Source organism: Nannospalax galili, unplaced genomic scaffold, assembly GCF_000622305.1.
Source record: "Nannospalax galili isolate Female #2095 unplaced genomic scaffold, S.galili_v1.0 scaffold18, whole genome shotgun sequence".
NCBI lineage: Eukaryota > Metazoa > Chordata > Mammalia > Rodentia > Spalacidae > Nannospalax > Nannospalax galili.
In genome coordinates this window covers 12,115,933-12,129,277 of record NW_008346548.1, presented here as the reverse complement: position 1 = coordinate 12,129,277, position 13,345 = coordinate 12,115,933, and the positions used below count along the sequence as shown (strand labels likewise).

The 13,345-nt window shown below is 46.8% G+C and overlaps 1 protein-coding gene across 3 annotated transcripts in view; it reads left to right on the top strand.

Annotated features, from left to right (window-relative positions):
- Itgb5 (integrin subunit beta 5) overlaps nt 1-13,345 on the top strand; it is a 130,363-nt gene that overhangs the window by 108,232 nt on the left and 8,786 nt on the right. For all 3 annotated transcript variants that reach the window (XM_017800556.2, XM_008842974.3, XM_029568187.1), the window contains exons 11-12: nt 6,555-6,777; nt 10,433-10,533. In XM_017800556.2, the coding sequence (XP_017656045.1) occupies nt 6,555-6,777; nt 10,433-10,533 (324 nt within the window). The remainder of the gene's footprint in view (nt 1-6,554; nt 6,778-10,432; nt 10,534-13,345) is intronic.

Genomic DNA, 13,345 nt, shown 5'->3' with positions numbered 1-13,345 from the left:
TCTTTTTGTATTTGTTGAGGTTTGTTTTGTGCCCCAGTATATAGTCGATTTTGGAGAAGGTTCCATGGGATGCTGAGTAGAAAGTATGTTCTTTGGTGCTTGAGTGGAATACTCAGTAGAAGTCTGTTAAGTCCATTTGCTATATGGTATTGTTTAATTCAGATGTCTCTCTGTTAACTCTCTGCCCTGTTGACCTATCTAATGGAGACAGTGGGGTATTGAAGTCCCCTACTATTAATGAGTTGGGATTAATCTGGGTCTTAAAGTCCTGTAGTATTGTTTTTATGAAGTTGGGTGCACCAGAGTTTTGTGAATATATGTTCATGATTGTAATATCTTCTTGGCTTATTGTTCCTTTGATCAGAATTAAGTGGTCCTCTTTATCTCTTCTGATTAGTTTTAGATTAAAGTCTATTTTGTCAGATATTAGAATTGCAGCGCCTGCTTTTTTCTTAGTACCATTCACTTGGTATATTTATTTCCATCCTTTCACCTTAAGAGAGTGCCACTCCTTGATAGTGAGATGAGTTTCTTGCCTTCAACAAAAAGATGGGTTTTGTTTCTTAATCCATTCACCTAGTCTGTGTCATTTGACTGGGGAGTTCAGTCCATTGATATTTAAAATTATTAATAAAAGATGTGTATTGAATCCTGTTATTTTTATTTCTGTTTACATTTTTGATATAGCTGTACTTTTCCACCGTTATACCTTCATTGAATTTTTTTCCACAACCCTTTGGGTATAGCCATTCCTTTCTTCAGCTCTTTGTATTGCTTCCAGAACTCTCTGAAGGGCTGGTTTTGTGGACATGAATTCCTTCAGCCTATTTATGTCATGGAAGGTTTTTCTTTCCCCTTTGAGTATAATAGACATTTTAGCTGGGCATAGTAGTCTGGGTTGGCATCTATGGTCATTTTAAACTGGCAACACTTTGGTACAGGCTCTTCTGGCTTTCATAGTTTGAACTGAAAATTCAGCTGTAGTCCTAATGGATTTTCCTTTATATCTGACTAGTTTTTCCTTTGCAGCTTTCAGTACTCTCTTTGTTCTGTACTTTAATGTTTTTACTATGATGTACTGGGGAGAGTTTTTTTCTGGTGCTGTCTGTTTGGTGTTCCATATGCTTCTTGTATTTGTATGGACATGTCTTTCTTTAATTTTGGGAAATTTTCTTCCGTGATTCTGTTGAAGATCTGGTCCATGCCATTATCTTGGGATTATTCTCCTTCCTGTAAGCCTATGATTCTTAAGTATGGTCTTTTTATGGTGTCACACAATTCCTGCATATTCCATTCTGTGATTTCTTACATTTTTCATCATCTTTGCTTGAGTGGTCTAGTTTGTTCACTTTATCTTCCAGTCTTGATATTCTGCTTTGCATTTCATTCATCCTATTGGTGAGGCTTTGTCCTGTCATTTTTAATTGGCTTACTGCCCATTTCACTTCCTTCTTCATTTCAGCCTGAGTAGTCTTCAATATTTCTAGCTCTTTTCTGAATTCTTTCAGAAGTTTATCCCTATCTTCCTTCAGTTCTTTGATTTCTTTGTGTGTTCTTTAAATTCACTGAATTCTTTTATCATGTTTATAATTGTTCTTTTGAGTTCCATGTCCTGTGTTATCTCTAGGGGTTTCTCATTGTACTCCTCTAGAGGACTATTGGTACTTGGTGGGGATATATTATTTTGGTTTTCCATGTTATTATTTTTTCTCTGTGCTTTTGACATGTGAATTTCTTTTGTAGTTTCTGATTCTTGTGTGAGACTCAAGTCTTCAAGTTTAGGTCTGCTTCTTTTTGTAAACTTTATGTGCCTTCATCGCTTACTTTTTGGGCATGAAAACCTGGTTCATCTAAGCTTGCAGCTCTCTCTATTGGAGTGGCCAGATTGCTTTTGTCTTCAGGAGTTCCCACAGAGGCCCAAGTCAGATGAGGATCAGATGCTCCCAGGCTTTCTCCTAAGGTCTGGATCCCTCCAGGAAAGATTTTGGCCTCAGGAATTTGGGGGTTGGACTGGCCTGGGAGCAGGGCTCAGGAAAGATGGTGGTCTCAGGCAGCTGGTGGCCATAACACTCAGAGGTGTAAAGGGAGATGGGGGGTGGCAAGAGGCTCCAAGGGCTCCTGGGGACTGCACTGAGGAACAGAGTTGGTCTCGATGCAAAGGATCAGGAAGCCAAAAGGTCAGCTCTGACGTCCAGGAAAGAGGCTGGCAGGTTGTGCAGCCCAGGGAAGCAGAGGGTGGTGAGGGTGGGACCATGCTCAGAGGGTTCCTGGAGCCCTCGAGAAGGAACTGGGTCTGTCTCAATGCAAGGGATCAGGAAGCAGTGGTGACCCCAGGTGGAGAGCTCAGCCCTGGCGCCCAGGAAACAGGCTGGTGGGCTTTGCCGTGCAGCCCAGGGAAGCAGAGGGAGGTGAGTTCGAGACCAGGCCCAGAGGGCTCCTGGGGACCTTGAGAAGGAACTGGGTCCATCTGGATGCAAGGGATCAGGGAGCAGTGGTGGCCCCAGGCCAAGGGCTCAGCCCTGGCATCCAGGAAACAGGCTGGCTGCTGATGAAATTATTTTTATGTCTGCATGACATTAAACAAGCATCAACTGCTTTCATCTTGAGCTCTGGATCTGAGACCCACTCAGCTGCTGTAGCCTTGGGTTGGGTTTTTGGAGTTCTGGGGCCTTCGGGGTATCAGCTATGCCCACAACAGTGGACTTCCTTGATTCTTGGCCATCATGATGGGGAGTACAGAGCTGCAGGCACCTCTGTCAGGTCTGCCTGTTCTGTAGCATGTAGATGATTGGTCACCAGAGAAGCAAGGTTTCTGTCCCTTCAGCACACACACTGAATCCCAAATCCAGACTCTGCCACAGACTAGTATATGCCTCTAAATCTTTGATACCTTAGGATATTGTTTCCAAATTATGCTTAAATCATTGTAAACTACTGCCAAAAACAGAGTCAGAAAAGAAACAATACCATCTCAGTAAAACAGCCCTTCGTGCTGGTAATGCAGTGCCATCCATGCCTCCTACCCATTATACTCTTGCTTTGCAGGTGATATGATGTGCCAGACGGTGCCAGAGCCATATTAAATATTTGCACACACTCCTTGCCTGAACCTAGTGCTACAGGCCTATAATCTCAGCTATTTGGGAGGGTGAGGCAAAAGGATTAGGAGTTTAAGGCCTACTTGAACTATAGAGAAAATTCAAGGCAGTTTCGGCAACTTAGTGAAAGCCTGTCTCAAAATACAAAATAAAAAGGAAATTTGTCCCTAAAGTAGACTTTGTAATGCACTTTTTGGTATTGAAGGATAGATACACATGATGAAGCCACATGTGGTACCCGCTGGCAGAGTATGGTAGGGAGTGTGGGTAGGTCTGACTATACAGACCTTTTACCCTTTCTGCAGGTTTCCCATAATTAAATGTTGGGTGGTGGTTGGGGGTTGTCTCCAACAGTCAACCATGTTAAGCCAGGTTCTTGATCAACACTGTCCCTGGGGTGAGGATGAGGGGGTGTGCATATCTGCTTCATCTGTGAAAACTTCCTGTGAAGGTTTGTTGTTTCTTGGACCCCCGTGTAGTGCTGGTCACACACTGGTGGAGAAAAGGCAGGCAGTTCTCAATCCCATTTGCAAGTCTATTACCAGCCATTGGCAGCCAGGTGCTATACTCTCCTGTGACATCTATATCACATGGAGGCTCCTGTGTAGTGTGAGATGCATTCCTCAGCCACCTCTTGGCCTGCCTGACATTCTTCCTTTCCCAGAGGCCTGGAAATATGCCTCAGTGCTGCCTGTGAAATGCTCTGTGGCTTAGAGCCCCAGGACTTGGAGAGGCTGACCTGTGCAGGAGAGTTGGGAGGTGGGGATGCGCCAGATGGTTCCCTTGCCCCCTGCAGATCATGGGCACTACAGAGCATATGAGCCAGGGGAAGTGGGGCCAGGAAATTGGGTCTTGGTGGTTGGGTCCTGATCTATATTGAAGGTCAGATTCATTAGTGGTCTGGAGTGTGCCAGATTCAATACTAAAATAACTGACTCTAATGTGGAGGTGAAATGCAGTGACCCCCACCATGATGATACCCCAGGCTGTGCTCTCCAGTCTCCCACTTGCTTATGGGTGGTGCTCAGTACATGCAAGCTCCTGGCTTTCTTAGTGATGTCAGCCTTGGCAACATGGCATCAAGAATGAGGCTATGCTGTAAAAATAGATCGAAGTCAGTTTCTAAAATTGGGACATTTCAGGCTGGAGAGGTGGCTCAGCAGTTAGTAGCACTTGCAGCTCTTGTAGAGGAGCCAAGTTTGGTTCCCAGCACCCACATAAGGCAACTCACAACCACCTGTACTTCTGGCTCTAGGGGATCTGATGCCCTCTTCTAGCCTTCACGGGTATCAGGCATGCATGTGGTATGCATATATACATGCAGGCAAACATTCATACACATAAAATAAAAAATAATTAACTCTTTTAAAAAATAAGACATTTAGAGGTTGGAGAGATGGCTCCAAGCTTAAGAGTGCTTGCTGATCTTACAGAGGACCTGAGTTTGGTTCCCAGAACCCACGTCCAGTGGCTGTCAGCTGCCTGTAACTCCAGCTCCAAGAGATAGAATGTCCTCTTCCAGCCTCTGTAGGCGCGCGCACGCACGCACACACATGCGCGTGCGCGCACACACACACACACACACACACACAATCTTTAAAGAATTAGAGAGAGAGAGAGAGAGAGAGAGAGACTTATAGTGCTGGAAAATCTAGAACCCCACTGGGGAAGACAGCAGTGTTCATGCCTTTGATGTTCAGGATGCTCACACTCTGTCCAGCAGGTGCTCACACGTGACTCCCACACAGTCCTTTGAGCCGTGATGCTACTACTGCCCTTGTCACCCTTGAGGCAATGCCTCTTCATCCGATCCATATAATGAATGATTTACGATGACCATACTTTTGGTTTCAAATGAATAAGTTTATTATGCACATAGAAAGCAAAACAAAACATCAAGTGGCAGATAGACGAAGCAGCAGGTAGATAGGAGAACATCATCAAGTCTCAAGTCGGGAACTTACAACATCCAGCAGAGATGACAGAGTCACCTGATTGGGAGAGCAAGCAACAGTAACATCATCAAACTGAGTACTTACAACATCCAATAGGAAAAACTGGGGAAGCCCGGCTGGAACAGCATGCTGTTCCTACAGACTGAGCATGTCCCAGGCAGAGCAGAGAGTTCTCTTCATGGATAAGCATCTGGCTTCCTGTTCCCACCTCAGACATTTTTATAAGAGGGGATAAACAGTGGTAACCTCTGTTGGAAATGGTTTACCTTCTAGCTGTTCTCAAGGGCACAGTGTTTTTAATACCCTAAGCTGTTTGCTGTTCTTCCTCCCTGACAGGGCCAGGGGGCTAGTCTGCCCCAGGACAGGAGTTTCACATGAAATAAACATGCTCTTGCTCTGAGTCAGCTTTCAAGAAGGACAAACAGCACACCACAGTTTGCCAATATAATTTATATTATACCTCCTCCTCACAGGCTGGACACAGGGCTTGTCCAGCAGAGAGAGCCAAGGCTGTTCCTCTGCGGGTTCTCATGATGGCCAGGCCTACCTTGGGAGGCAGCAGAAACAGGAGTTGAGGCTAAGGACTCTGGGCTGTCCCCCTGGCCTCTGCTGCAGCTAGGTTGGCCTTCTGAGAGCTTCTTCATCTCTGTCCGTTTCATCGCTCATAAAATGAATAATATGCACCTTGAAGGTTGCTGTGAGAAGGAATGGAGCTGACAGCACTGCAATTAGTGCCTGACACAAGGATACTGCTCCAAGTACCAGCCAGGTGTGGTTCCTGGGCCCTGCCTCTGGGGCAGGGCCCCAAGGTTGAGCCTGTAACAAATCACTGCACGTTTTGTGCAGTCAAGCAGTCTGGATTTGTCCTCTTAGAGCACTGGAGGTCAGAAGGCTGAGTTCATTTTCCCTGGACTGAAGTCAGGGGGCCTGCACTGGCGAACTCCCTTACATGCCTCTGGAAGCTCCGGGGAGAATGAGCTCCTTGTTTTTCCTGCTTCTAGAGCTGCATTCTTTGTGTTCCTTGGCCCCATCCTCCATCTTCAAAGCCAGCAGCAGAGCAGCTTGCTCCTCTTGCCTCCTAGCTGCCTTCTGTAGTCAGCCCCACACCCCTGCCCCTCTTGCAAGTACCTTGTCATCCTGGGCCATCCAGGAGAAACTGCTTACCTTAATCTCACCTGCAGCTTTGCCTTGGGATACTCACAGTTCTAGAATTGGGATGTGAACATATTTGGGGACCATTTTTCACACAACAGCCGAGTCAGGAAGCTCTCCTGGTTTTGTCTCATGACTTGACCACAGCCTGGACCAATCGAAGCACCAGTTCAGACCCTGCCAGGCCTTATACATTACTCCGTAGCAGCACCAGGCTCTCTCCAGCTCTGAGGACAGTCAGTGCCTCATTCTCCGTAGGATTCCTCCTTCTGACACAAGGCAGGCATGGGTGGCATGTGTTTACACATAAAAACCAGCAGGCCCTGACACTCTGTGTGTGTTCTTTTAGGCCATGGTGAGTGTCACTGTGGAGAATGCAAGTGCCATGTAGGTTACATTGGAGACAACTGTAACTGCTCGACAGATATCAGCACATGCCGGGCCAAGGATGGGCAGATCTGCAGCGACCGTGGGCACTGCATCTGTGGGCAGTGCCAGTGTACAGAGCCTGGAGCCTTTGGGGAGACTTGTGAGAAGTGCCCAACCTGTCCTGATGCTTGCAGCTCAAAGAGGTAAGGGCCTGTCTGCTGCTCTCACCCCAGGCCTGTCTTCTCCCCAGGCCGAGCTCCCCAGTCGGCCTCCACTGCCCAACCTGCCAGCCACCCAGCTTGGCTGCCAAGCACAACTCGTATTAACAGTCACTGAAACATTGGCTTTGAAATGCTGGTTCTGTGGGGATTTTGGCAGAAAAGTAAACCAAGCCACAAAAATAAGATCACTATTTCATTCCTAAGCAAGTTTAGAGATTGCAGGATTCTAGAGTTAAATGAAACCAGACTGGTGCTGGGATCAGACATAGCGCCTCTGCACCTTGAGTGTGCTGCCATGTGCTCTCAAAAGGGGATGCGGGTGCATCTTTCCCCTAAATAAATCTGATCCTCCCCAGAACATCTCCCAAACAATGCTTCATAGACCATGCCTGTGGGAACCGCTGTGTTAAACAAAATGTCATCAGAAGGCAAACTGAATGGAAAGGCATTGACCTAGATGAGGTGTGTTGGGAGCAAGCACAGAGGCTTTGCATTTTCTGCCCTATTTATGATGATGATGAGCTGGGCTGAATGTAGAGACTGTTTAGGCCAGTCACTGGTCCAGCCCAGGGTCTTGCTGCCTACTGACTGTCCTGGGCTCTGCTCTTCATGCTACCAGAGTGCAACAAAGGGCAGTTGGGAGAGTCAAGCCATTGCACTGCCTGGAACTCAAGAGTGATATTGGCTGTTGGAACTTGCTGAAAAACAGCTGTGTCATCATCAGTGCTGAGGAGCCAGGCGGGAGGGAAGGGGAACAGTCTAGCAGAAACAAATGACGGTATAGGCAGTGTTTCTCTTTGGCTGAAGAGCACAAGTATGTGATTTTCTTTTGGCAGATTTCCCTGAAAGTGTCTGGCCAGGCTGATAATGAAGTGAGTTCATGCGGCCAGAGCCTGTGATAGCTGCTGGTCAGTTGTGCTCAGAAGTGTTCAGAATGGTACAACCCTCCCTGGCTGTATGCCACTGGCAACGTAGACCTGAGCAACTGAACCTGGCTGCAGATTGAAAGACAAGATAGGTAGGGTGTGACCCAAATACTGTGCCCATGTGAGCAGATTCACAGCAGAATCACTCAGCATGCTGTGCCCAGGGGAGCCCCCACCCAGTACCTCCCAGCAGAACTCTTGAGGGTGTCATCCCCAGGCTCATAGGCAGTGTACCAAGCTGGGGCAGCACATACAGAGTCAGTAAAAAAAAGCCAAAGCTTCAGCCTACCTTCCTGTGGAGCAGCAAGTGAATGTGGGGTTGTTTGGGGACGGTTAAAAGGGTAAAACAACTCTTGTTTTAAATGTCTGAAGCATTCATTTCCTAGAAGATGGAAGGAGCCAGAGAGCCCAGAGATAGGCTCATGGCTGCTTCTCAGCTGTCCCTGGGCCACGCTGACCTTCTGTCTTCTGTCTCTTTTCACAGCCTAATTGAACTTTTTTTTTTTTTCACAGTCCTTTCCATAACGGAATTTCAGGTTGTTTTCCTACTTGCTGTTTTGCTGGGAGGTTTTGAGTATCCTAGTCCTTCCTTCATCCCTGGCATTTCAGAGCCACCGATCTCCACATTCTAGAACTAAAAAAACACACCCTTCACTTTGGGTGAGGTCACACTCAGCCCCAGCTGACTTTAATTAGCAGGCCTTGCACAAAGTCTCTGTGAGCAGCAGCCTGTTTTTGTAAAAGGCCGGATGTACTTTAATACATAACTACAGTACATTCTGAGTTTCAGCCAGTACTGGGGAGCACAGTTCCAAGCTGCTGTATCCACATTAGTAACTGGGGTATGTCCTGACGGTGGCCTGAAGTTTCAGTGATGCAGCAGAGCATCTGAGGTGGGCTGTAAATCCCAGCCCAGCAGAAAGCAGTTATTCGTTTTTGCCTCCTGTTCGTCCAGGAGGCTGGTAGAAGGGCCAGCCAGGTCAGGATGAATGACCAGAGCCACAGCCACCCCTCCCTGGCTACCTTGCTGCCTGCTTTGAGAGGTGGGAGCTGGGGGAGGGAGCAAACCAGATAGGACACAGGGATCCAAGCCTGCTCGACTCCAACTTGTGATTTCCATGAGGTCAGCCCCCAGGAGAGGGACATGGTTAGCCAACTCTGGAATAGTTGATTTCCTAAGCATGTCACTGCCCTCTTAAGGAAGTCATGGCCCTTTCTGTCTACAGTCTACCCCTTGCCTGGTCCTTGTTAAAGTCTAGAGGGCGGGGAGGAGCCTGTCTGTCAGGCCGGATACCTGATCATCATCGGCTTCTCTTGGGCCTCATTTTCCTCTGTACAGTGGGAGGTCCTACTGTGTGACCGGGTTCACTCCCTTTCTCATTTCCCAGCTCCTATACTGGAGACGTGGTAACTGGCTTCTTGAGCCTCAGGAGTTAGAATCAGACAGTGATGTGTGGCTTCTTTCCAGCTTGCCAGAGAGCTTTCCAGAAACTCAGCTGTTTTGGTACCCATAGGCCTGTTGGGTGAGCAAGGTACTATCTGCTGTGTGACTGGAGCTTTGTAGGGTTATCTCTTCACTTTAGGGTCAGGGCATAGTCAAAGCCACAGGGACACAGTAGCCTCCCCCATGCACCTGAATCTAGAATCATACCCCTTTTACCCTAGAGACTTCCAAGTGCTACCACTCCAGAGTCCGACTTGCTGTCCCCTGGGCTGCTGGGCCTGACCCACCCTGGCCTGGAGTTTGTTTTTCCCATGTTGTCTATACCTGGTGTTACCTAGGCCCTCCCAAAGAGGAGGGACCCTTCCCCTCCCACTAGCTTTATAGCCCTTAGTTACAGCCCCATTTTCCATCTGCGTCCCCACATCTTGATCTCCTGATGTAACTTCATGAGGAGGGAGCATGTCTGGACCTAGATTTGATGATATAAAGTATAGTAATAACCACTTAATGGGGTGTTTTAATTAAGTATTTTCACATGCTATCAACCTGAGGTGGGAGAAGAGGGACTTAGAGGGTCTGTTTTTGACTTCTCATGTATTTTCTAGAAAAGGTCTCTGTTATATAAAATGTACCAGCTGTAGTATAGGCTGAGTACCAGGTAAGTGGCTGAATACCCTTAGGGAAACTGGCAGGTGGGCCTTATAGGGAAAGGTCAGGAGGATGGGGCTGGAACCCAAGGTACTTGTGACAGTGGTTCTCAGCCTTTGCAGGTGCCAGAATTGCCAGGAAGCCCCACCCCAGAGGCATGGTTGGACACTCTGGAGAGTCTGTGTAACTGGAAAGCATAGAGCCCTGACCGGAGGGTGACAGATGGGGATCTTGGGATTGGGACAACACAAGGGCCTCAAACACTGGACCCAGGAATGTGGAGGCTCCTCCAAGGACCAGGGGTAGTTTTTATGCCCAGAAACCTCTTCCATGGAGCTGACTCCTTGGCCAGAGGTTTACCATACATAGCAGGGTGCAGAGGTTGGGTTTAGTTCCTGGTGTCAGAATTAGAAAGGTCTACAACTAACAGATTGACCTATATACCAGACACACCTCTATACTTGTCTCTCTGAGATCCTGGGACTTCCTGTTAATAGCAGCAAGAAGGAAGAACATCCCCAAGGCCAGACTTGTAGAGAATAGCTAAGCCTTTGGGGACCTGCACTGCTGGGACACTGCATATCAGCTAACAGCCACATTCATGTTCTCTTCTCCAAAGAGAGTGTGTCGAGTGCTTGCTGCTTCATGCTGGGAAACCTGACAACCAGACTTGCCACCACCTGTGCAAGGACGAAGTGATCACATGGGTGGACACCATTGGTGAGTGCTCTGGGTAGAGGTGGACAGCTGTCTCCGGGGATCTTGGCAGGCATCTGGGGGTTTCTTCCTTCTTGGAGAGCAGATGGTCTTAGGGTTAAGTCCAGCCTAGGCTTCCTTAGCATGACTACAGACTCTCCGAAGGGATACTGGGATGGAGCCCTCAAACACTAACTGTCAGGAATGTAATACGGAAATCAGTTTGTCAGTCACATCAAAAGCTACTCATAGAATCATCCAGGTATATGCCCAAAAGAGTTGTATCTAATTTCTATATCAATGTTTGTAGCATTGAGCATAATTGTCAAATGTCTAGTAAGTGAGGGATGATAAAGTAAATGCTTGATATCCAAACATACAATGGAACAAAGCACTAACATATGATAACATGTATGAGCTTTGGAAACATAGTGCTATGTGAAAGGAGCTAGGCAGAAAAGAGCATGTATAATACTACACAATTCTCTTGGTAGGAAGTGTCCACAGCAGGCAGAATTGATTTAGAAATAATGACCAGTGTTGGCCAGAGGCTAAGGAAAGGGGAAAGTTGAGATTGAGTGCTAACATATATGGATATCTGTTGGGCATGTTCTGGAATTAGTGGGAGTGGTAGCACAACATTGTTCATTTCCTAAATTGACTGCATTTTGAAATGGTTAAACAGTATGTCGGGGACTGCATATCTGGAGAGGGAAGAGTCATCCAAGGATGTCCAATTCTGACAGGTTTGCTCTCTGCCTTGACCTCTAGCTGCTGCAAACTCCTGGCCTGGCTCCTGTCTGTCTTGGTCCTGGCCTCCCTCTTCTGTGGGCTTCCTGTTCTCTCCTCCCTAGTTTTGATGGACTTCGTGGCCCGATCATGGCATCGGGAGTGTGCCAAGTCTTATTATCCCCACACATTCAGTGAGCACCTGATATGTGGCCAGCCAAGTGCCAGGCCCTGAGGAGGCAGGAGTCCTCTGCAGCCCCTCACACCCCTGCCTCCTGTCTCTGCCCTGGCTTGTACCCAGTGTGTGGCTTATGTCCTTTTGCCTGCAGAGCTGGGCCATTTACCCCTCATGGAGGACATGTAGTCAGGAAAGAAAAATGGGCTCCCTTCCCATGTCCCACCAATGAGCTTAGTGTTCATGCACAGCTGCTTCCCAGACCAGCTCTATAAGAGGACTTGGCAAAGAAGTTCCAGCCCATTTTATTACTGTTTTGAGACAGGGTCTCACTATGTAGCCCTGGCTGACCTGGAATTCACCATGTAGACCAGGCTGGCTTCAAACTCAGAAATCCACTTGGCTCTGCCTCTCAAGTGCTGGAATTAATAGCCGGTGCCACCATGTCTAAACTTTTTTTTTGAGATATGTCTCCCTATATTGCCTAAGCTGATCTCAAACTTTCAATTCTCCTGCCTCAGACACCAAGTACTAGGATTAGAGATGTACACCATCATGCCCAGGTCTTTCCTGTGCTTTTAAAAATACATACTTACCACTCACCTCCCTCTGTTTCCCTGGGCCTGCACCACCCACCACAGGCCTCTCTCCTACCTGCAGGCCTCTCTCTGGAACCAACACAGCTAATCAGTGCAGTCCCCAGGAGTCCTTGGGGCCTCTTCTTGCCCCATCTGCCTTTCCATCATTGGGTGGCATGGCCACCAGCTGCCCTAGGCCAGCATCTTTCCTGGGCTAGGCTCTCAGGCCAGTTCAACCCCCAAATTCCTGAGGCCAAAATTGTTCCTGGAGGGATTCAGACCTTAGGAGAAAGCCTGAAAATATCTGACCCTCATCTGAATTGGGCCCCACCCGGGCCTCTGTGGGAACTCCTGAAGACAAAAGCAATATGGCCACTCCAATATAACATCAAAAGAGAGAACCAGAAGCTTAGAGAAACCAGCCTTTCATGCCCAAAATTAAACCACAAAGACACATAAATTTCACAAAGAGAAGTAGACCTAAACTTGAGGCCTGAGTCTCACACAAGAATCAGAAACTACAAAAGAAATTCACATGTCAAAATCACAGGGAAAAAATAATACCATGAAAAACAAAAATAACATATCCTCACCAAATATTAATAGTCCCCTAGAGGAGTACAATGAGAACCCCCTAGAGATAATGCAGGACATGGAACTCAAAAGAAAAATTATAAACATGATAAAAGAATTCAGTGAATTTACAGAACACACAAAAAAAAAGAAATCAAAGAACTGAAGGAAGATAGGGATAAACTCCTGAATGAAATGAGAAAAGAGAAATATTGAAGAATACTCAGGCTGAAACGAAGAAGGAAGTGAAACACTCAGTAAGCCAATTAGAAACGACAGGAGAAAGCCACACCAATAGGATGAACGAAATGGAAAACAGAGTATCAAGACTGGAAGATAAAGTGGACAAACTAGACCACTCAAGCAAAGATTATGAAAAATTTAAGAAATCACAAGAATGGAATATGCAGGAATTGTGTGACACCAATAAAAGACCAAACTTACGAATCATAGGCATGCAGGAAGGTGAATAATCCCAAGATAGTAGCATGTACCAGATCTTCAACAGAATCATGAAAGAAATTTTCCCAAAATTAAATGGAGATATGCCCATACAAATACAAGAAGCATATAGAACACCAAACAGGACCAGAAAAGAAACTCTCCAAGGCACATCATAATAAAAACACTACACGTACAAAACAGACAATTCTGAAAGCTGCAAAAGGGAAACAACAAGTCACATATAAAGGAAAACCCATTAGGATTACAGCTGACTTTTCAGTGCAAATTATGAAAGCCAGAAGAGCCTGGACCAAAGTATTCCCAGTTTTAAATGACC